General features: G+C 42.6%; 1 protein-coding gene across 1 annotated transcript; it reads right to left on the bottom strand.

Moving 5' to 3' along the window:
• Nucleotides 1-9,542: 9,542 nt before the first annotated feature.
• LOC126505199 (aldo-keto reductase family 1 member B7-like) lies at nucleotides 9,543-20,274 on the bottom strand. Its single transcript, XM_050147984.1, has 10 exons — nucleotides 20,078-20,274; nucleotides 17,418-17,585; nucleotides 16,327-16,443; nucleotides 14,689-14,766; nucleotides 13,171-13,293; nucleotides 12,792-12,898; nucleotides 12,212-12,293; nucleotides 11,707-11,790; nucleotides 11,035-11,117; nucleotides 9,543-10,400 (listed from the first exon to the last, which is right to left on the bottom strand). Exons 1-10 carry the CDS (start codon nucleotides 20,183-20,185, stop codon nucleotides 10,358-10,360), a joined length of 993 nt encoding a protein of 330 aa, XP_050003941.1. The 5' UTR covers nucleotides 20,186-20,274; the 3' UTR covers nucleotides 9,543-10,357.
• Nucleotides 20,275-20,890: the final 616 nt, after the last annotated feature.

The raw sequence follows: 20,890 nt of genomic DNA, 5'->3' as shown, positions 1-20,890 counted from the left end.
TCTTGTAAGTAAATAAAACTCATTGCTTTGCCAAATTGGACTTTGGTGGTATCCGTACTTTGGTCTGTTGTGAGTTCCCTAAATGGGGTTGAGTAGACGTGTGTGTGTGTTATATCTCCCCAGGAGAAGTTTATCACACAACAGGAAAGTACCTAACTTTCATCCCTAGAACTGAAAAAAGTTATCTCTTTCTGAGTCCCGTCCATCAGTATATTATGTGTTTAAAAAGAAAATGAGAAGAAAAGCTGTGTGAGACATTAATGATGACTCGGTCTCTAGAAGAAAGAATAGTCATGTAAATCCTTCAAACTCCAGGAAGGTTGTGCTACTTTTGTCTAGGATGAAACTAGGATTTCTTAATCTTCATTCAGAAGTTCAAAAAGCTTTAATGTTGTTATTGTTATATAAGATAAGCTTTTGCTATGTAACTCAGAGTATTCCAGAACTTACTTTGTGACCAGACCTCCAGAAGTTCAGTAATCTTGAGACTATCTTTTAAAATATTATTATGTAAATATTAAATAATTAAAATATTAAAACTCCATTTAAAGTATTAAAACTGAGTCATCAGAGTTGATCTATCTAAAATGGAATTTAAATTTCAGATATCCAAAGAGTAGCTCCTTGATTCATAAATCAAGAAACAAAAAGGAATTTATTTTTGAGACACAGTCTCTCTACAGACGTAGCCTTGGCTGTTATAGAGTTTACTACATAGACAAGACCTGCCTCAAACTCACAGATATTTACCTGGTTCTGCTTCCTAAGTGCTTAGACTAAAGGCATGAACTACCACTATTGGAAGAGTTTTAATTTTCTAGTCATTTTCACTTTTTTCTCAGTTCCACATAAGGTTTTCTATAATTATATTGACAACATTCTCGAAGAAATACAAAGTTAAGTCACAACAGAAATGAAAATATTCCAACTAAGGATTCTATATAAATTTAAATGTATATGCCACCAGAGCAGCATGTTTATAAGAATGTATTTGCTAATACACATAAGGTGAATATTCTTACTCTCAAAATAGTGTCCTAATAATTAGTTGTTAAATTCTTGAAAGATTAAGTCCAAACATGTTATACTAATTTATTAATAGCAAAAGTTAGCAACATTGTACTATGTTTTGGTAGGCTTTGTATATTTGCTTTTGTGGTACTAGTTAACAAAAGCCAAATATCAAAACAAACCCTCTCCTCTATTGTGCAATCATTCTGTGGTATTTAATTTTTAAAACAAGTGGGTTTTCCATCTACTCCACAGCTTGTAACTCGGTGTCTTATTTGTATAATAAAAAATGACGCTATCAGGTCCTTTTCCCAAATCAAACATTCTCAGCTCTATTTCTTTCCCTTTGTTGTGATTTACTTCCTGGCCATTTTCTGTGTTCTTTAATTCATTGAGATATACTCAGGTGCAGTACAGTCCCTGGTGTATAATTTAGGATTTGAACTGGCTATATGATTTAGAATGATTTTCGAGTTTTGATTCTCATTTTAAATATTGGGATTACTGATGTGGATCACATCCAGATCTGTTGTCTATCTTTATATTATTTCTTTCTCCAATTTCCAAGTGTGTACCATAACTAGAATAAAAAGTTGTCCTTATCTTAATGTTGTAAACTTAGAATTTTTCTGTGCCTCTTCATGCTTTGGTGAAGGGTCATTTCTAGTTTCTTGAGATTATTGTATCACTGCCTTTATGCACCACATTTAAACTTTATTTTACTTTGATTTGTATGTGCATTCCTACAGAGGCATGATGTGAGTATTCCAATCCCCTGGAGCTCAGGTTGTTGTGAGAATCCAGACATGGGTGTTGGGAACTGAATTCAGGTCTTCTGAAGGAGCAGGAAACACTCTAAACCATGGAGCCATCTCTCTATTTCTGATTATACCGTATTTTGCTCATCCACTTTACTGTGGGAGAATATGGTTGTTTCTTCCATATTTGTGGACTTTTGACTAAAGTATTATAATTTTTCTATGTGCTCACCATGAGTCAGCAAGTTTAGCATAGATGAATGTTGGAAAACTAGACTTCTTTGGTGTAGATAGGAACTCAGTTACTGGGAGAAAGAAAACAAAGGGATTTTCCTGGCCTGTTGGGTGTTTCTTGTGTGAAATGAGACCAGAGGAGAGGGGTACAATAGAATCTCATTCAGTAGATTGCATGTGTGTATTCAGTTTGGTGATGGACAAGTCCTGACTGGATTTGAGTCAGTTACAATACTTGGGTAGTCAGAAATCCATGGGAGGGATATAGGTGTTGCCATGGCCGGCATTATTTGGAGCTGACACATAGGTGATGGATGTTTCTTTCTATTCTTTTGTGTTTCATTTTGTCTTTTACATGTTCTCATTTGTTAGTGAGCTGACTTGGGTTGGACCTTGAAGCAGACTTTAGTTTCCAGATTGTGTGTGATTACACCGTTTATGGAAGTCTACTGATATGATGTTTTTCACCTATAGGTAGAAAACCTTAATACCCATCATCATGTATTGTTAAATGATTTACTTCAGCATTAATAATACATACATATACTGTAATTGTTGGCACCAGAATACAGTACAAAGTCTCTTAAGTCTACTCCTTATGCACACAGGGTGGTAAGACAGTGGAAATGTTATAATTTGGAAATCCACTGTGAGTCACAAAGTAAAGACAGGTCTATCGTTCTTGCTCATATTTGTTCTTTAGCCTAGAAATCTGAGTCAGAAGGAAAAAAAAGAAAAAAGAAAAAAAAACCTTGTTGGCTAGTTGGGAGTAATCAGGAATCTCTGGGTAAGATGTCAGCTCACTGTAACATCAGCCATTTGTGTGAATTCTTATGGTGTCAAGGTTTGAGCTGAAATTGTTTGTTCCACATGGCATCAGATTCCCTCTTAAATTTGACTTTATTTCTCTGGATTGAGATTTCAGACAAGAATGGGGTTCTTTTTCTAAGTGTTTCTTTCATCTGCTGGACGCTGACTTGGGCTTATTCACAGTCATGACATAATAGCATTCCAGTAGCTCTATTCATTAGGTGTGTGGAGCATCCCTTCTACCACCTTCTCTTGATAAAAGAAGTCACCACAACAGCACAAAGTTGCGTATTAGAAAGACATTCCACTTCTAGTGGGATTTATTGTAAATAAGCTGTTGCTATTTTAAATCAACCTCAGAATGTTTAATAAAGTCTTTTCTCATATACTTCTGCTTCATGAATATGCCAAAATACACTTGGTGTATACTTTAAGAAACTTGTCCTACTTTCTTCATTCTGATGAATACATGTGTATAATAAAATTTACTTGGTCAAAAGTGCAAACAAAGTCTAGAAAAAAGTTAATGAAAAAGAATGAGCTAGGTTTAATGTTTTATAACTTTTCTTATTGCTATAACAAAACATCTGGCCAAAACAACTTCAGGAAAGGACTAATTTGGCTCACAGTTTGTAGGTATACAGTCCTCCATGCAGGGAGGACAGAAGGAGGAATGTGCGGTAGCTGATCACACTGCATCCAAACTCAAATAAAAGATAGAAAGGAATGTTTGTACTCAGCTAGCTAGGGCCCCAACCCATCAAATGATGCCATCCAAAGTTGGAGTGGGTCTCCCACCCTAATTAACCTACTCTAGATAACTCCTCAAGGTGTGCCAGATGTTTGCCTCTTCATTTGTCCTAGATCCTGTAATTGACAGTATTACCCATTACAGGCTGTGATTGTGTTTTATGTTAACATCACAACTTCAGGGAGTTGAGCTGGTTGCAATGAGTCTGTTCTGTGATCCACTAGCTCCAAAATAATGACATGGAGACTTAAAGTCTTAGGCTTAGTCTTGTTCTAAGTAGCTCTTATAATTTAAATTAACCCATTATATTTATCTATATTCTATCACATCGCATTACCTCTCTTCCTTTTTGTGCCTCCTGTTTCCCATCTGTGTCTCCCGGCTTCTCCTATGCACCTAGATTCCTGCTCCTCTTCATTTCTTTCCCAATACCTCCTGCCTAGGTATTGGCCATTCAGTTTTGTATTGCACCAATTACAGCAATACATCTTCACATAGTGTATAGTATTCCATGACATTTTCCCTGTTTTTCTAAATAAAATGCAAAGGTTTAACTCTAACATAGTAGACTATATATAATAAGAAAAAATATTAGGTAAGAATTACATTCACAATGTCCACTCTATTTGTATTTGGCAAATTCATAGAAAGTACTGTATTATTTATCTTAGTGAGTCCAGGGTATTATACCTAAACCAATTTTTATAACTTATATTACCATCATAAAATATTTTTGACCCTAAACATCTTCTTAGATAAACATCTTAAGCTTTTGTGTATCTCAACCTTGAAAACTTTACTCTCTTAAGTAAGTTTCTTTATTTAATTTGGTAACAAGGAAAACTGTAACTATCTAGTCTTCAATCCCATCAAAGATCCCAGAAGGATATAATATTACCTGAGTAAACAGGAAGTGCAGAACAAACAACGTCCAAAACTGTAGAAATGTCAGAGACAGCTGACTGCCTGGAGAGTCGCTCAAGGTTCCTCTGCAATGTTATGGCATTCATATTTGGCCTAAAGGCCTAGAATTTCTGACTCCTTTGTGAATCAGAAATTTTGAAGACCCTTGTCTTGGCAAAGTTTGGCAGTTGCCTTCTTTTGTGTTCTGATTGTCCAATTTGTATAGCATACTGTCAGCAATTGAGGCAAGAACAGTATTTAGTCCAATTGGCTAGCTTTACCACATTGAAAACAAACTCCATATGGAGGTTCTTTGATGCCCATCATCTTTTTTTTAAGTAAAATGGTCCTGCCAAGAGCAGATGTGTCTCATTGTCATGAAAAACCTTTTACCTTTTATTATTAAAATTTTTAAATGCCATATTCTATAGGTCTCTGAAGTGTTTAAAGACCATCTCTATTTAAACTATATTTGTGTTTGACCTTGAAAACCTATAAAACTTGACTATAAATTTGATTGTTGCAGATGACTAACTACTAATCTGTCTTTATTATACTAAAAATAGGTTTCAAGGACTAAAATCTTACATTTTTGAATGAGCCGCATAGGTTCAATATCTTAAACAAGAGTAGAAGCATATATATATATACATATATGTGTGTGTGTATATACATATACAAAAATAACTTCAAATATGTATCAATATATAAACATTCATACCAATGTAAAAAATTGAGTTAGTGATTATTCCCTTTTATCCCATGATTTGTATACTATATCCTTTCTCCAGTTTCCTTTATTTGGCTGCTTTTTTGACCATGACCAATAACAACTTGAAACCAACTCCTTTAAAAAATAACAAACATCCATAATCCACCAAATGTCCAAAAACCACCCACCCTACCTCTTGGGAAGGCAGGAAGCATGTTCTCTAGACTGCTTTATGTTGTCTGGGGGTGATGGCATCTTTAGGGGACCCTGAAAAATTGAAATAATGGTCAAGTCCTAGGAGAACTAGTTGTATGCATTATTTTTTTGTTTAGTTTCTGTGTGATAGGAAAATGTAGCTTTTATCTGAAGTCTTGGCTGGATAGTCTGTGAGGCTGGACCATCTCAGGTTGCGGCTTTTATGTTATTCTGGATGCAGAATCATAAGGAAACTGTAACAGAAGCATTCTGTGAGACTGGATCACCTGAGCTACTTGTCTTCTTTGGTATCTGATTCTTTTTTCCTGAAAACACATAAAGTCTTAAAGGTAATATGCATATGTGCATTAACACAAGTATGGAAATATGCAGTGTGTACAAGCCTTAAGCCCACCGAGTGGCTCAGCACACAGCACTTGTTGGCTGGAGGCCACAGGCAACAACTGGGAGCCATGTCTCTCTGTTTGCTGCCCCCTGCCAGAGAGACTACAGACTAGGAAGCAGTGTCTGGCTCCCTGTTTGTGTGTTTGGAACATCTCTTTTTAAGCTTTCTCAGGTCCTACATGGAAATATGTGCCCCCTTATTGAATGCCATATGTAACAAGTCCTACTCTGTTCCACCAAGCCACTGTCAAATAATGACATAGAGATTTCTTATGATTATGAAAGCTCAGCCTATACATTAGGCTTGTTCCAACTAGTTCTTAAAGTTTAAATTAACCCATTTTTATTCATCTATATCTTTACCATGTGGCTTTACCTCTCTTTCATCTTACACCTTCTGTTTCCTCTCCATGTCTCCTGGCTTCTCCGGTATGCCAAGATTCCTCTTCCTCTCCTCTCTATACCTGCAAGTTCCACCTATCTCTCTTGCCTAACTACTGGCTGTTCAGCTTTTTTTTTCTTCTTTTGGCTCCTTGGCTTTTTAACACATCTTCATACAGTTTACAAATACTCCACAACCGGCAGAATATTTGCCTAGCAAACCCACTCCTCTGCTTAGTAATGCTGCCATAGAATTTGTTTTCACAGATTTTTCTCATTTAGCTCTCTGATCTCAGCAGGAGTGACAAAGAGGCGTGGAAGGTGTCTGTGCACTCTGAGTACTGGTGTAGCTAGCTGGAAGCCACGTGGGCCCTTCCTTCTTTCTCCTTCCCAAGACCAGGCTTCCCAGCCGCATTCTGGCCTCTAAAGTAGTGATTTCCCAAGGCTTCTGCTCAGCCTTTCCTTCCTTTCCTCTCTGCTGACCTGGAGGACCATCTCCCTTCTTTACATTTCCTGGAAGAGGTTCTAATGTTCTCAAATCAGCAGTGAACCTCCTGGAGCTGCCGGGAATAAATGTCATCCATATGAGAATCCACACTTGAAAGAGCAGGCATTCCCTGCAATCGGGCTCCACATGGTGATTGGGTGAACGCTACTGTTGTGTGTTAGACATTTTGCACTGGTGATATGACATGGCTTCCCTCATTCGCTTGGATGTAAGGTAGTGAGGGCATTTTAAATACATAGCTTGCGAGAATAGTTTGGCTGTGAGGAAGCAGAGAAAGGAGACGGCATCAATATTACCTAGACTGTGGTGCCCAGGGTTCACGTTCTCCGGAGGTGAAATAATGTGACGTCTCACATTGATTTCCGTCTCTGGAGGCAGAGAATATGGAGGACTGCCTCTGGTTCATATTGATTCTCATGGTATCCCTCCTTGGCATTGTGCTAACTCCGTCTTGTTTGATTTTTGGCCCCATGAATTACGTTGTTTTTCTCTTCCATTTATCTCTGGACAGGTGAATGAACCCATTAAGGTCTGGCTGACCTCAGATACTGTGTTACTTTCTGTTGTGTAATAAGTACTTATCAGAAAGCAAGTTAAAAGAGAATGTAGGTTTTTTTCTGGCTTACAGTTAGGAAGGGCATGGTCCATTGTGATGGGGAGGGCGTATTCTAGGAATAAAAATCTAATTCTCATATCAGAACAGATCAGGAAACAGGAAGGAATAAGAAATGAATTCTGGAATTCATCTAGGTGTTTCTTTTCCTCTTTCATCCAGCCACCTTTTAGGAATGTGCCCCAAACACTGGGATAGGTCTCCCCCTCTGTCAGTTACTGCTCTCAGGAGAGACCTCCATGAAGGCTCCCAGACGTGTGCCTCAGTAATGGCCTAGATATTTTCTTATCCTAATTATGTTGATGATAAAAAGGGACCATAAGAGATAAGGACATAACCACTGAACCCAGGCATATCAAAAAGAGAAAAAGGTCATAATGATCCCCCAGGAGAAGCTGAAGCAGTATGCTATGAAGTACTAAGAGCTCTTTGAATGAGCCAGGTATGCAGCTCTCAGGGTCCTGGAATATGCTATTCGCGCTGATTGGTTGAATTTTAACTGTGTCCACTAATTGGAGACAGTTATCAAGAAACCAAAGGGGTAGAGCATAGACATAAAGCAGCTTGATGTGGGATTTGTGTGGCTTTCCTGCTTTGCTGAAGGCTAGGAGAGCCTGTTCCGTGCTGTCGCTGGGCACAGAATTGAAATGCACAGGAAAAAAGAAGTGGCAAGCACATAAATAAAAGTTTCCTAAACACAGAATTTTCCAAGGACTCATTAGGAAGGGAGTTCATGGTCATAGGTGATGTTGGAACACTAGGCTGACTGTGATGCTGTAGCACTGCGCAATGATCTCTAACCCCAACTAGACTTGGGAGCCACTGGCTGATCCAGGCTGCAGCTCCTGAAGCAGCCCCACCCTCTCTTCTGCAGCTGTATTTTCCTTTGCAGTTAGACATGGCCTTGGCTGCCAGCTCGTGCTCACTCTGTGAGGAAGCAGGGCAGGCCTCCAGTTGGGCAAAGCAAAGGGCTCCTCAGAGCTGAGAGAGCGTGCTGCTGTGGGTGTGTGGTTCTTTGTCTGATGAACTCTTAAGGGCTGATGTTGCCAGCTGATATTACAAAGCCTGTGTTTGCATGCTTGTTCCAGAACTTGGCCTCCAGGTTCACAGCAGAACAGAGTGAAGTCAGAAGACTCCAGAGGCTGAGCGCTGCCACAGACACTGGCTATCCAGTGCTGTTCACTCATAAACAGATGAAGCCCAGCTAATAGATGCTGCTGCCCTTAGTGACGGAATCAGGGGAGAAGGAGTGAGAAGGTTGTTCATTTTTCTGAGGTTATTTTTTTCCTATCAGAGCTCAGGCGAAAAGAGACCACCACCTCTTGTTGCGGAATATGATTTTAAGATGTATTACATTTGTTTATGCTGTGAAACATTTGTTTAATGATTTAAGGATGTGTTGCATTCTTTTATGGTGATTTTGTTTAACTCTGTGAGGTTGTATTACTTTGCTAGTCTAAAACACCTGATTGGCCTAATAAAGAGCTGAATGACCAATAGCTAGGCAGGAGAAAGGATAGGTGGAGTTGTCAGGCAGAGAAAATAAATAGGAGGAGAAAAGAGAAGGGGGAAAAGAAGGAGAGAGGACACCAGTGGCCCTCCACGCAGTTACACAGCAAGCCATGGAGTAAGAAGAAAGGTATATAGAATAGAGAAAGATAAAAGCCCAGAGGCAAAGAATAGATAGGATAATTTTAGTTAAGAAAAGCCAGCTAGAAACAAGCCAAGCTAAGGCCGGGCATTCATGAGAAAGAATAAGTCTCCGTGTGATTATTTGGGAGCTCAGTAGTGGACCCCTCAAAGAGTAAAGAGTAAAAAACAACCAACAACTCATTGAGATGAGAGGATACAGGAGAAAGGGGGATACCCTAATCCAAGAAGCGCTGTCAGCTGGTAGGAGTCAGTAACAATGTGGAGGCTTGATTAGGAAGATCTGGGATTACGTGTTAAGACAATGATGACTTTTTCTGCTGATGTTCAACCTCCTAACAGAACCTCAATGACCAATCCCAGAAGTTTGACTAGGAAGCTTGGGTAGCGAGTGTCCCCCCATTTCCTTCACCATGGGCCCCGGGGAAGAGCAGAGCAGGATACTGAGTGTTAAATGGGCCTGTGAGCAGCAGAGAATGAGGTGACTCAGAAACCATCAATGGACACCGATTATGGGGAGCAGGGATGGAGGAATGATCCTCCCCTGTCTTGACTACAACTTGGATCTTGAATAAATTTCTTTTAAAAAAGTATTTGGACTAAATATGGCAAACTGTTAGTTCTGTTTTATTTGTAAAATGAATGACCATTTGCTCATTAAGCTTTCATGTGGATGTTCCTAAATAATTGGAAATGTTTCTAAGAATGTTTTCTTAACATACTTTCTAGGAATAGAGTTTTAGATTATCGGCAACAGTTAATGTTGTCATGTCCAGATTCCCTCATTCCTTGCCCCATTCCCACAAATGCCATTCTCTCTCTCTCTCTCTCTCTCTCTCTCTCTCTCTCTCTCTCTCTCTTTCTCTCTTTCTCTCTCGATAGTGGAATTGTGTGAATTTTAAGGGCTCTTCTACCAGCAGCATTGACCTTTGTCATGGCATATCAGAGGAAAGAGCAAGAAGAGGAAAGAGTCAAGTCTTTGGGGAAAGAGGCAGGTACCTGCCAGGAGAAGGCTTGGGATGACAAAGACAGCAAATTGTCCTGACCTCTCCCCAAGCAAATTCTTGGCTTCATTTCCTCTTCTGTAAAATATGAATGGTGAAAGTTGGACCCACGGCGTTCAGAAAGCTCTCCTGACTGCTAAATGTGTGTGGTGATTGTTATTTGTATTGTTTGATCTTTATATCCTCAGAATTACCAGTGTTTCTGGGGTAAGACAAACATTTGGCCAGATCTAATTAGTGAAAACCATTGTCCTGTCTGTGACAGGCTGCCTCTAGCTGAACATGAGGTTTAAGTGCAGAATTGTCTTCTTGTGGCTGGTTCAGTGTGGTATCTGGTAGGCTTGGCAACAACAGGAGTCCTGAGGAGAGGATGGCACACCCGTGAAGAGGGCGACTGGGCAAGCTCATCAGGTGAATCCGTGTCAGTATTCGGCGTGGAAAGGGAAGTCGTCGAGATGACTTGCCCTGCAGCAACAAGCATAAGAAGAAATTGTTCCCCAGAAGCAACAAGTGTGCCCTAAGAGGCATCGTTCAGTGGTCTATTCAGCCCCTTTGTGCTCTCTGAGTCCCGGCTCCCATAAGACCATGAGGAAATGAGATAGGGCACACAGACCATGATGTCACCCAAAAGGATGAGAGGACTATTAAGGAAGGAGGGTCTGTAACAAACTGTGACCTGGTCACCAGTAGATTGTCGTAATGAGGGATCATAAGGAAGTTGACACACAACTGGGGGCCTCAAATTCTCACATTGTCATGAAGTGGGAAGTACAACTGAAATTGACAGATAGGTTATGAGTATTAAATAAGATACTAATATAAGCAAAGAGCTTAAAATGTCTGCTATATCCTAAACTAGTACTCAGTGGATGGTTGCTGCAATTAATACTGTCATCCTACTCTGTAGAGAGAGCGACTTGGTGATACCCAAACAACCCAAGGCCCCATCTCTAGTAAGTTGTAGGGTTTTTAGTACGAGCCAGCTAGTTTTACTTTTGAGTCCATTGATCTGTGACTCCACTCACAAATCCTGATACAAGAGCACTGTCCTCTTAGATAACGCCCTGATCACCCTCCTACTTAACCTGATGCCACTTACGCAAACACGCCGCAGGTCCTCCAGTTTCTGTTGAAGCTGAGAATGGTGGCCATCTCTTCATCACTCAGCTGGAAGTCAAAGACCTAGAAAGTTCCAAAAACATCCTTAGCAAGGAAAGTGTTGATGGGATCTAAGATTATAGGTGTTCCTCCCATTCAGGCATAATGCCTCCAAATTCTTCTCTAAATGCTGACTGGATAATTTAGAGATATCTGTGTCCTGGAAGGGGGGCTTTGTAGGTGTGTGCAGTGTGTGCAGTGACTGAAATGCATAGGGCCATGTAGGAGATGTGGTTTTTTTCAATCCATTGCATCACCTTCTACAAAAAGGAGCATGAGTAGACCAAGAGAGTCCATAGTTGACGAGAAATGTGTGGGCCTCTGATCTAAGTGCTCAAGGGTAACAGGAATCTCCCCAGTGGGACAAAGCTCAGACGTTCAGATCTGACAGGCCTTCGCTGGTGCCTGCCTCCAACCCACTCATGGCCCACATGCATGTAATTGCTGCAGCTCTGTTGAGGTCAGCTAACTAGCACAAGTGTAGGTCAGGTAGTTAGTTGGAAGACGTGAAGTCACACTGGCAATCAAGGGGTGGGATTAAAGTTCAAGGACTGGATCGTTCCCAGCCCCTCTCCACCAAGTGGGAATAGCAAATGATGAGGCCACATCTTACCTGAATGTTCTCTTGTATGCGGGAGGGTGTCACAGACTTGGGGATCACCACCACATTCCTTTGGATGTGGAACCGAATCAGAACCTGTGTACAAAGAGGGGACATCAGGTATCCACTTACCTATAAAGAACCCCTCCTAGTGAGATAAATGGTAATTGTATTTAGCTTTAGCTATTATTAGAGACACTTTCCAGGCCTCATCTTACAGCCCCTGATGCTGGAGGCAGCACTGATTTTCCTAGATAGGAAAGAGGTGGGTAGCTTGTGGCCATGAGGCTGAGACTGTGTCCAGATGGCAATGTTCATGAGGCTGAGCCTAGCGGTTTGACAAGAAACTAATTGACAGAGGCAGCCCTTCTCTGATGCCAGTGGTTTTGCCTGGAGGTCCTAACAAACTTAGATTTCTCATTTCTTCCCCTCCAATGCGTTAAAAGAAGGCAATAGCAGTAAAACACAAGAATACAAGAATGGGTGGTTAGATAAAGGGGGAATTACTCCATTTTACCTGGGCTGCAGTTTTCTTGTGCTTTGCAGCAATCTCCTTAATCTTGGGAATCTCCAGTACAACAGGGTCTTCTGGCTTGGCTCTAGGGGAAGAGAGAAGGCTGGCGTGAAAATCACCATGGCTACTACATGACTATGAACATTACTTCCAGGACAGTGCCAAGGCTGAGCATGACACCCTTCTCCATCTGAGAGACAGAGAGAGTGGGGGGGAGGGCAAAGGAGAGAGGGAGGGGGGAAGGAACAAAGGAAAGAGAGAGGGAGGGAGGGAGAGAGAGACAGAGAGAGACAGAGAGAGAGAGCGCGCTTTGTGTCTCTCCAGGAGTCCAGCTATGGACCAGAGCTTTAGCAGTTGAAAAGTATGACCTAGTCATGCAAGACAGAAATGACCTCTTCTCTGAGTATCAGCCAGGACCACTGTTGGGTTTTCCAAAAATTTTTACAGCTGCATTCCCTCAGATGGCTCAACACATTGCCAAAGATAGACATAGTTTTTTCCTAGTGTCTTAGGAATTACCAACCAGTTACCAAATACTGTTATAAGAATGTTAAAAGGAAGAGACACCATCCTGAAGCCTTACTGAGGTCTGTCTGGGGAACCCAGAGGGCTGTAGGCCGTGATGCCAATGCCCTTGGAGTGACAGTACTGGATCAGTTTCTCCTGGGTGAGAAATGGGTGGCACTCAATCTGCAAGAGAAAACATCTCCATCACTAGGGGACTAGGCCACTAGCCACTTTCTGAGTGGCTCAGAAAGACTTCTCCACATGAGCAAATACAAACAAAGACCAAAGGCAAATCACTGATAAATGTGCTCCAAACCAGACCCAGAGATCTGCCTCCCAGCTCCCTGAGCATCCTGAATACAGACCTCAGAGATGAGACTCAGTAGCTAGTATGGAAATTGCCTCCCAGTGTTGAAGTTGTCCCAGACCAGGGTCCTTCAACAAAGAGAATGTACCTGATTGGTCACTGGCTTATGTTTCAGTCCAGGCTTGTTCAGGAGCCTCTCAATCTGCAAGTGGTTGAAGTTGGAGATGCCCAGGGCTTTCACCAGCCCCTGGTCCACCAGTTCCTCCATGGCCTGTCACAGTGAGGAACACCAGTTAGATGGCTGCAGGAGCATACAGGGATGCTGGGTTGGTCTCGTCTTGGATAGGAGGAATGGCTGCTTGTGACAAGGTCAAGTGGAGCACTAAAGGGAATCTCCAGCTAGACTGTTGTTGCGGGAGGTCCTTCCGCTCCTTTAGCCAATAATCGTTGAGATACCAGAGCCCATTGGGGGTGTGGTCTCTCTCTCTCTTTAAAAAAGCGGCCACTTCCCTCTCCTCTCTCTGTCTTGCTTCCTGCTCCGTTTCCTTCTGATTGAGCAGAGGGCTCTTGTCTGGGACGGCGATCTAAGTTTTTTTTTTCCTTTTTTAATAAATAACCATTCTATTAATCATAATTCCAACCTGGTGTTGGATTGTTTGTGATTTACGCCTTTAGACTGTGGTACCTGCAAGACTGGTTCCACCCCTTCCACCCCTCCCCAGCTCAGCTGTAACCAGAAATGAAAAGTGAAGTTCTGGCTTCTGTTCATGGTTTTACCACCTTTCTTCCCTTAATTTTCCAGGCCCAGATAAAACTCTTTTTAATGTCTCTCCTGGGATCAGACAATTCCTTCCTTCCCTCTTTGATTCCTATGTTGTTTGAACTGTCAAATAAGCTAAGGTCCCCTAGTACTGGGGCTGATGGCTCATCCACAGAAACCTTAGCACTGTGACTGAAAGAGTCTCAACAGCAAACACATTGTATATGCTTCAATCCTAGCAACTACTGGACAGGAACTTACAAAGAATGGATCATAACTTCATGTTCTGCTGCTCTAGGGTTGGATCATTATCTTTGGGAAAGTTTAAAACAAGATCACTGTGGGTAATAATCTATAAACCCTACATCCTTGGGTTGACTCCATTTTGGGCTAAGCAGGTAGTCAGTAGGATAGATTCCAGCCCTTTTCCAGTGCCAAGATAGGCACTCTCGCCACAGCCCATATATCTTCAAGGCCTTCCTCACACAAGGCCTTCCACACAGAACATCAAGCTGTGTTGGACAGCAACGAGAGGAATTACAAGAGCAGATAGGCCTGGGTGTAGGCTGAGAATCACAGTTAAGTTGGGGGGTTGAGGCGAGAGACTCAGGATTCAGAGTCTACCTGGGCTTCAGAGGAAGATCAAAATCCATCTATGTGACATGGAGAGACCAAAGTATATTCCCAGAATCTCACATAGTTGAAGCAGAGAACTTTCTCCCACACAAGGTTTCTGAACTCCACAAGCGCCCCTTCCCCCCAATCAAATACATGAATAGAAAGAGAGAAACAGTAGCGGTGAAGTTAGACACAGGGCACTTAGACATTTTCATATCAGGGTGGAACGTCAAGGGGTCCTGACAGAAGTTCTTATCTCTGAGCACATACAGAGAAGTTGGAACCTACCTCCCAAGCATCCAAGAATGTGGCTTTACTGACGAGAATGTTGCCTTTTTCGTCTCTTGGTAAAAATTCATTTCCGGCCTGTAAACGCAAGACAAAAACCTCATTAGGCCCTACATATGGGTGCCTGGTTCTGCGAAGCAAGGTTTGAGGGCAATGGATTCCCAAAGAACCCATTTGTCACAGAAAAGTTCAGAACCATCTATGTGGCAGTGGCTGTGGGATGGAAACCCTGCGTCTGACCCTGGCAGACGGTGTCTGACCATCTATCCTTAGTACACTGTCAAAGCCATTATTGTCCTTACAGAGATTAACTCAACATACCTAAATCCATAGATACTGGGGGGCATTTTGGCTTCGAGTTTAGTAGACGAGGGTTATATGAAAATGACATGGCTAGCAGGGGAGGATACTAGCCAGTGTCTGTCCTTGCAGCCCAAATCTGAAATTTGGGATAGTATGCAGTCATCACCCAAACTGGTCACATGCACAGTAAGTAGAATGAGAATTCACATCCCTTCAATTTCCCCCACATTCACTTTTTTAAAAGATTTTGTTGGTTTTAGATTTTGCGTTTTTATTTTTGTTGTTGTTGTTTGTTAGTTTGTTTGTTTTTATGTGAATGACTGTTTTACCTGCATGTTTGTCTGTGTAACCATATGCTTGCCAACTGCCTGTGGAGGCAGGAATAGGATGTCTGAGTCTTTGGTACTGGAGTTACAGACCCTTATGAGCCTCCATGTGGTTGTTAAAAATTAAACCTGTATCCCCTAGAAGAGCAACCAGTGTTCTTAAAAGCAGAACCATCTTGCCAGACCCTCCTCAACTTTTTTTTTTACTCTGTGGAACCAGCAGGAGTGGGGTCCCAGGCGTGGAGCTATAGTTTTTCAGATTATATTATCTGCCAGCTTTCCTATATTTGGGTTTTGCTCCCGGATGCTACTTCTCCGTGCAGGGGTGCAATAAAGAGCAAAAGGTTGATCCTTGATGTGTGTCATACAAGACTGTCCCAAGAGATTCGCATCCTCTCTGCTCAGGGGACTGGGCTGGGAATGAATAGGAAGGTGACAGGCCAGTTTGCAGTTTAGCTGGCAAGAATCAGTTTCTCTCAAACCAACTGTAAGAACATAACATTAGCACATGATGCTCCTGTACACAGCTCTGGACTGCTTTTATTGTGGAACAGTCTTTTACTATACTGTAAAGATGCATTGCTCTTATTGGTTTAGTAAAGAGCTGAATGGCCAATAGCTAGGCAGGGAGAGGTTAGGCAGCACTTAGAGAGAGCAGGGATGAGGAAGGGCAGGGTCATCACCCAGGTGCAGAGGAAGCAGGACGTGTAGAAGATGAGGATACAAGCCATGAGCCAATTCACAGCATGTAAATTGATAAATATGGATTAATGTAAGTTTTAATTTGTAAGAACTAGTTAGTAAGAAGCCAAGTATTTATAAATAACAAAAAGTGTCTGTGGTTATTTGGGAGTTGGCTGGCAGGACAGAAAGTTCCACCTATGTGCTTTTTAGGCCATTGACTTTCTGCTGTGCGCAGAACTCCTGATACAGCCCACCCCCCTGCCCCAGCTCAGGCACAGCTGCTGCTCTGGCATTTGCTACAGATGGGACACAGAGCAGCTCAAACCTGGAATCCCTGTGGCCAGTGAACTAGATACAGGTCCAGGTGGTCCAGCTTCAGATCCGTGAGGGTTTTCTGAAAGGCTTTCTTCACCAGGCTTTTCTCGAAGAAGGTGGGCCACAGCTGCAGAGTGTGACATGAGGACGTTAGGACGGGGTAAAGAAAGGGCCACCCCACAGTCACCATCTCTCCTTTGAGATTTGCTGTTGATCTAAAACCAGGTCAGGCCATTGGTTTATAATACATTTATTTAATATTTAGAATAGGTCACCAGCCCTCAACAAGGTCAAGGTCATGCCTATGTCCTCTTCCATGCTCTTGGTATTCTGTTTCATTTAGCACATTTGATTCCTAATTAGAAGTTGACATTCTATATTAGTCTCTGGCTGTATTAGTCTCAGTTCTCAGAGGGAAGAAATTACATCTGACCCTTAAAGTTCAAGTATCCTGATACACTGGGAGCAGATGACCCTTTCATTGCTCTGATCCCCAAGTCCATCAGTCATACCCACACCAACACTTGGGGCTGTGTGTCAGACCCGTTACGATTTCCTTGAACAAGCATGCACCAGCACAGAGCCAAAGCTCCACAAATACCTAACATTCAACACCTCTGCTTTATATAATAATTTATAATTCACACATTTTATTGGTTTGAGATAAAAGGAAATTTGCACGTGACAATAAATAATGCTCCCACCATTTTCAAACCACACATGTCTGAGAACATCAAGACCAGGGCCATCGAGACCGCAGTCACGTTAAGCAAGCAGTAAGGTTCAGAGGCCATCCCAACCATACCCTTTACTGCCCCTTGGAGAGTAGATCCCACTGCTGGAAACAGGGAGGTCAAGAACACCAGGAGGCTCAATGAAGCCATCACTACTATAAGAGATCCAATACTGTAGAAGACCAGCATCAGCATTTTCTTACTAGTACTGATTTGGCATGGATAAACATCCAGAGATAGAATGAAGGTGGGTGAGAGGTGCTGGGAGAATACAGCAGATGGGGGTGGCTGATAAACTCTTGAAGCTGCCCATTCCCAGATATTTCTACCTGCCTTAAAATCCTGTCCACCAAGTGGGCCACTCTACCTTGCTGACAATGAAGAGGTCCTCCCGCTTCACGGCCTTCTCCTTGATCTTCTCTTGGATGGCTTCCCCCACTTCATTCTCATTCTGATACACATAGGCGCAGTCAATGTGGCGATACCCAGCATCAATGGCGGCCTTCACAGCTTCCTTGACTTTATTAGGGGGAGACTGAAAGACAACAGAAGAGACCCTTAGAAGCCATTCTTCCACATAGATCAGATTCTCAAAACCACAGCCTGGCTAGGATCTATTTCAAATAGACACTGGTGTCAGGAGTAGGGAAACATCCTTTGGAAAACTCTTCAGAAGAAAAGACTGGATCATTTTATTAATTTTTATGGTTAGCATATGATTGGTTTCATCTATTGATCTTCATTCATATGTTGTATCCTAAACTGTGAATTGTTTTTTGTGATTATCACCCATGTTCTGTCTTAGCCAAAAAAACGAGTTCTTCTCTAATCTAAGCTGATCTTGAAGGCTGTTCAGTTGTTCCCCTTGCAACTTGCTAAAGACTAAACTCAAATCTACAGTGGACCAGAAGAATCCTCAGACCCCCAGACAGTTATAAACATTTAAACTATAGTTGTTGTAAGTTAATATGAACTTTCCCATTAGTAGAGTTCGGAGGTTGAGCAGATTGCAGTTTTTTTATACCTTGACTGCAAAACAGCAGTCAAGACAGCCTACCTGATAAGGTCCTTACATTGTTTGCTTTCATCAATGAACATAAAGATTCTGGTGTACCGCCTGTCACTTAGGCATGCATAGGGTTGCATATCCTTATGCAATCCATTATATATTCACTGTTTCGGGAGGGGGAACAAAGAGGAAACTACACAGAAATGGATTTTCATTTCTGTCAATAAGAAATAAAAAACAAAAGAACATCTGAAATAGCTTCTCCCAATTTCCACCAGCCAAGCAGATATTGGATTAGGAAAATAAACCCTTAAAGTTCACTTCGCGGAGGAAGCAAGATGACTCCTAGGGTAATGGGACTTGCTGCCAAATCTTAGGACCTGAGTTCAATCCCCAGCTCTCACATGGTAGAAGGAGAGAGCTGACGCATACAAACTATCCTTCCAAAGGCCGCATGCACACCATGGCATAAAGGTAGTTGAGTGTGCAAATGTACGTGTTTGCATGCACACCACTACACTAGCAAACTAACAAAACATGTATAAAAAAAAAGTTAAGCCAGCCATGGTAATACACACTTTTAATCCCAGCAGTATAGATGTAGAGGGGGCTGATCTCTGTGTCTTTGAAGCCAGCCTGTTCTACACAACAAGTTCCACGCTAGCCACAGCTACACAGTGAGACCCTGCCTCCAGAAACAAAACTTAGAACTCACTGTTAGTCAAGTATAATAGTGCAAGCCTGCGTCCCAAGCACAGGAGGGAAAAGGCAGGAGAGAGGAGGATAGTGAGGCTAGAGACAGCCTGGAACGCATCACTGTCTGATTAAAAATAAAAGCAAAAAAAAAAAAACGCTCACATTCTGGGTGCGGTGGCCCATGCTCATAATTCCAAGCATTTGGGAGGTAGAGGTGGGGGTGAAGGTCATGAGATCAAGGCCAGTCTCAGCCAGTTAGTGAGCTCTAAGGCTGCCTGGGCTGCACGAGCCTGTCTCAGACAACAGTAAGTAAATCCACCCCCCAACCAAGTCTAGACATTCTTGCTGTAGTTGTCAAACGTAGAGAAGTGTACATAGCAGAGATCAACAACTATATCATCATGGGGCCAAGGAATTGCTGCCAGCCACTCAGAGGCACTGGGGTCCAGGCTCAAGTCCCATCCCCCTGCTCCTGCACCGGTGAACTCACTGCCCCTTTCCAGCAGCACCCCATCCTGAAAACGACTCCTTGAGAGACCCTACATCACTGCGGGAACTCTGAAAGTTCACCTCGGCTGATTTTTCCGAGTGAGTAGACTCCCTGGAGATCTCCAAGTGATTTTTTGTTGCTTTGGTGAATGTGAAATTTCTGATACAGAGCAAATCTGCTTCACTATGTCCTGGAGTGGGCCTTGGAGCACTTGGCAGGAGAGATGACTACAGCCAGCGTGGGACCAGAGCAGACTCCTAGCCCGGGCTCTCTGTCATCTTGAGCCAGCTCAGGCTTTAATGTGTGGGGAACACATAGGGGGCAGGGGGGTCCCTGTAAAAAGTGCAGGCGCCAGTTCAGTAGCCTGGACTGGGGTCTGAGGCTGCCTTTTCCACAGGCTCCCAGGCCGCTAGGATGTTCCAAATGGAGTCCTTTCTTCCCCGTGGACAGCAAGAAAAACCGGGTCATTTAGAACCCAGTGTTCTATCTCGGAATAACCCAACTGGAAACACACAGCTCAAACCTGTAAATCGTGAAGTAATTCAGAGGAAAAGCTTACAAAAAGACTAACTGCCTGGAGATGGTATTTTTGTTGTTCATTGTCAAGTCCAGAAACAGCTGGAAACCTGACACTTGTTTGGGAAGTTGTCAGCCAGCTGGGAAAAGCCAGTCTGAGCTTTGAGGCCTGAAGCAGGGCAGAAGCTGAAAACAAGCTGGGTCCTGGCTCTAGGATTCCAACCCCCATCCCCTGCAGATGCTGTGCAAAAAGGAGAAAATGCCCAGGACCACTCCCCACTTGTAAGAAGGAGTTTTCCAACGACTGCACACCTACCTTCCAGGTGCCCAGGCCCACGATGGGCATCCTGGCTTTGGTACTGAGCTCCACGAAGGCGGCCATGGTTGTTACAGAAACTGCCCTGAGAGAGCTGATAGGCACCATGGCCTACTTTAGGAAGCTGATAAAGGTTATGCGTCCTTGGGGAGGCTGGCTCGTCCAGCTGGCAAACAGCCACAGCCTAAGAGCAGGCCTTGTCACAGGAAGTACATTGCTGTGTTTCGAAAGACTGATTAAACCCTCTAGAATGCGGAATCTCCCTGCTGCAGAATGCCAAGGCTGCTGTAGCAGAACTCACGCAGGTTTGTGGACATCAAGAACACGGCGTGAAGAATGAATTAGTTTACTTAAGAAGGCCCATCGCTGTGAGAGTGGACACACTCAGTGAACCCTGTGACTGTTCAAGATGTTTTCAGCAGGGGGAGAATTCAAGGAAAAACTAGGAGGCTTGTAGCAATCATTTTGATAGGAGTTAGTACGGATAGCCCGCTCCTGCTGCCGGACCAGCCACATCAATTACTTTTGAAACCACTGTGTTTAGCCACAGTATTAATAACAAGGGCTGTCAGTGTGAGATTAAACAGACAGTTGGCTGAAGTCTCCGCAGAAAGATTTTTATGCGAGGTTTTAATAGTCTCTGTGCCAGGTGTAGGTCTGGGAGGGCCTGTGATTTCTTTTGTGTTCACACAATTGCTGTAAGATTGTGGGGGTGTGTTGTTCTAAAATTAGAAATTACCCGTTAGTCGTTTGCACATGATATTTTACTACTAAAATTCTCTCTCTCTCTCTCTCTCTCTCTCTCTCTCTCTC

Source organism: Alexandromys fortis, unplaced genomic scaffold, assembly GCF_014885135.2.
Source record: "Alexandromys fortis isolate MF-2015 unplaced genomic scaffold, M_Fortis_MF-2015_v1.1 scaffold_57, whole genome shotgun sequence".
Taxonomy (NCBI): domain Eukaryota; kingdom Metazoa; phylum Chordata; class Mammalia; order Rodentia; family Cricetidae; genus Alexandromys; species Alexandromys fortis.
The sequence above is the reverse complement of the archived record's forward strand: the minus strand, read 5'-3'. Positions and strand labels throughout refer to the sequence as shown.

Excerpts from the sequence above, each read along its gene's own strand:
- LOC126505199 (XM_050147984.1), bottom strand. The coding sequence starts at position 20,185 with ATGGTGCCTATCAGCTCTCTCAGGGCAGTTTCTGTAACAACCATGGCC. Across the intron at positions 11,791-12,211 it reads ACAAGAAAACTGCAGCCCAG|GTTCTGATTCGGTTCCACAT; the intron begins GTAAAATGGAGT and ends CTTTGTACACAG. Across the intron at positions 11,118-11,706 it reads GCATACAAGAGAACATTCAG|GTCTTTGACTTCCAGCTGAG; the intron begins GTAAGATGTGGC and ends GGAACTTTCTAG.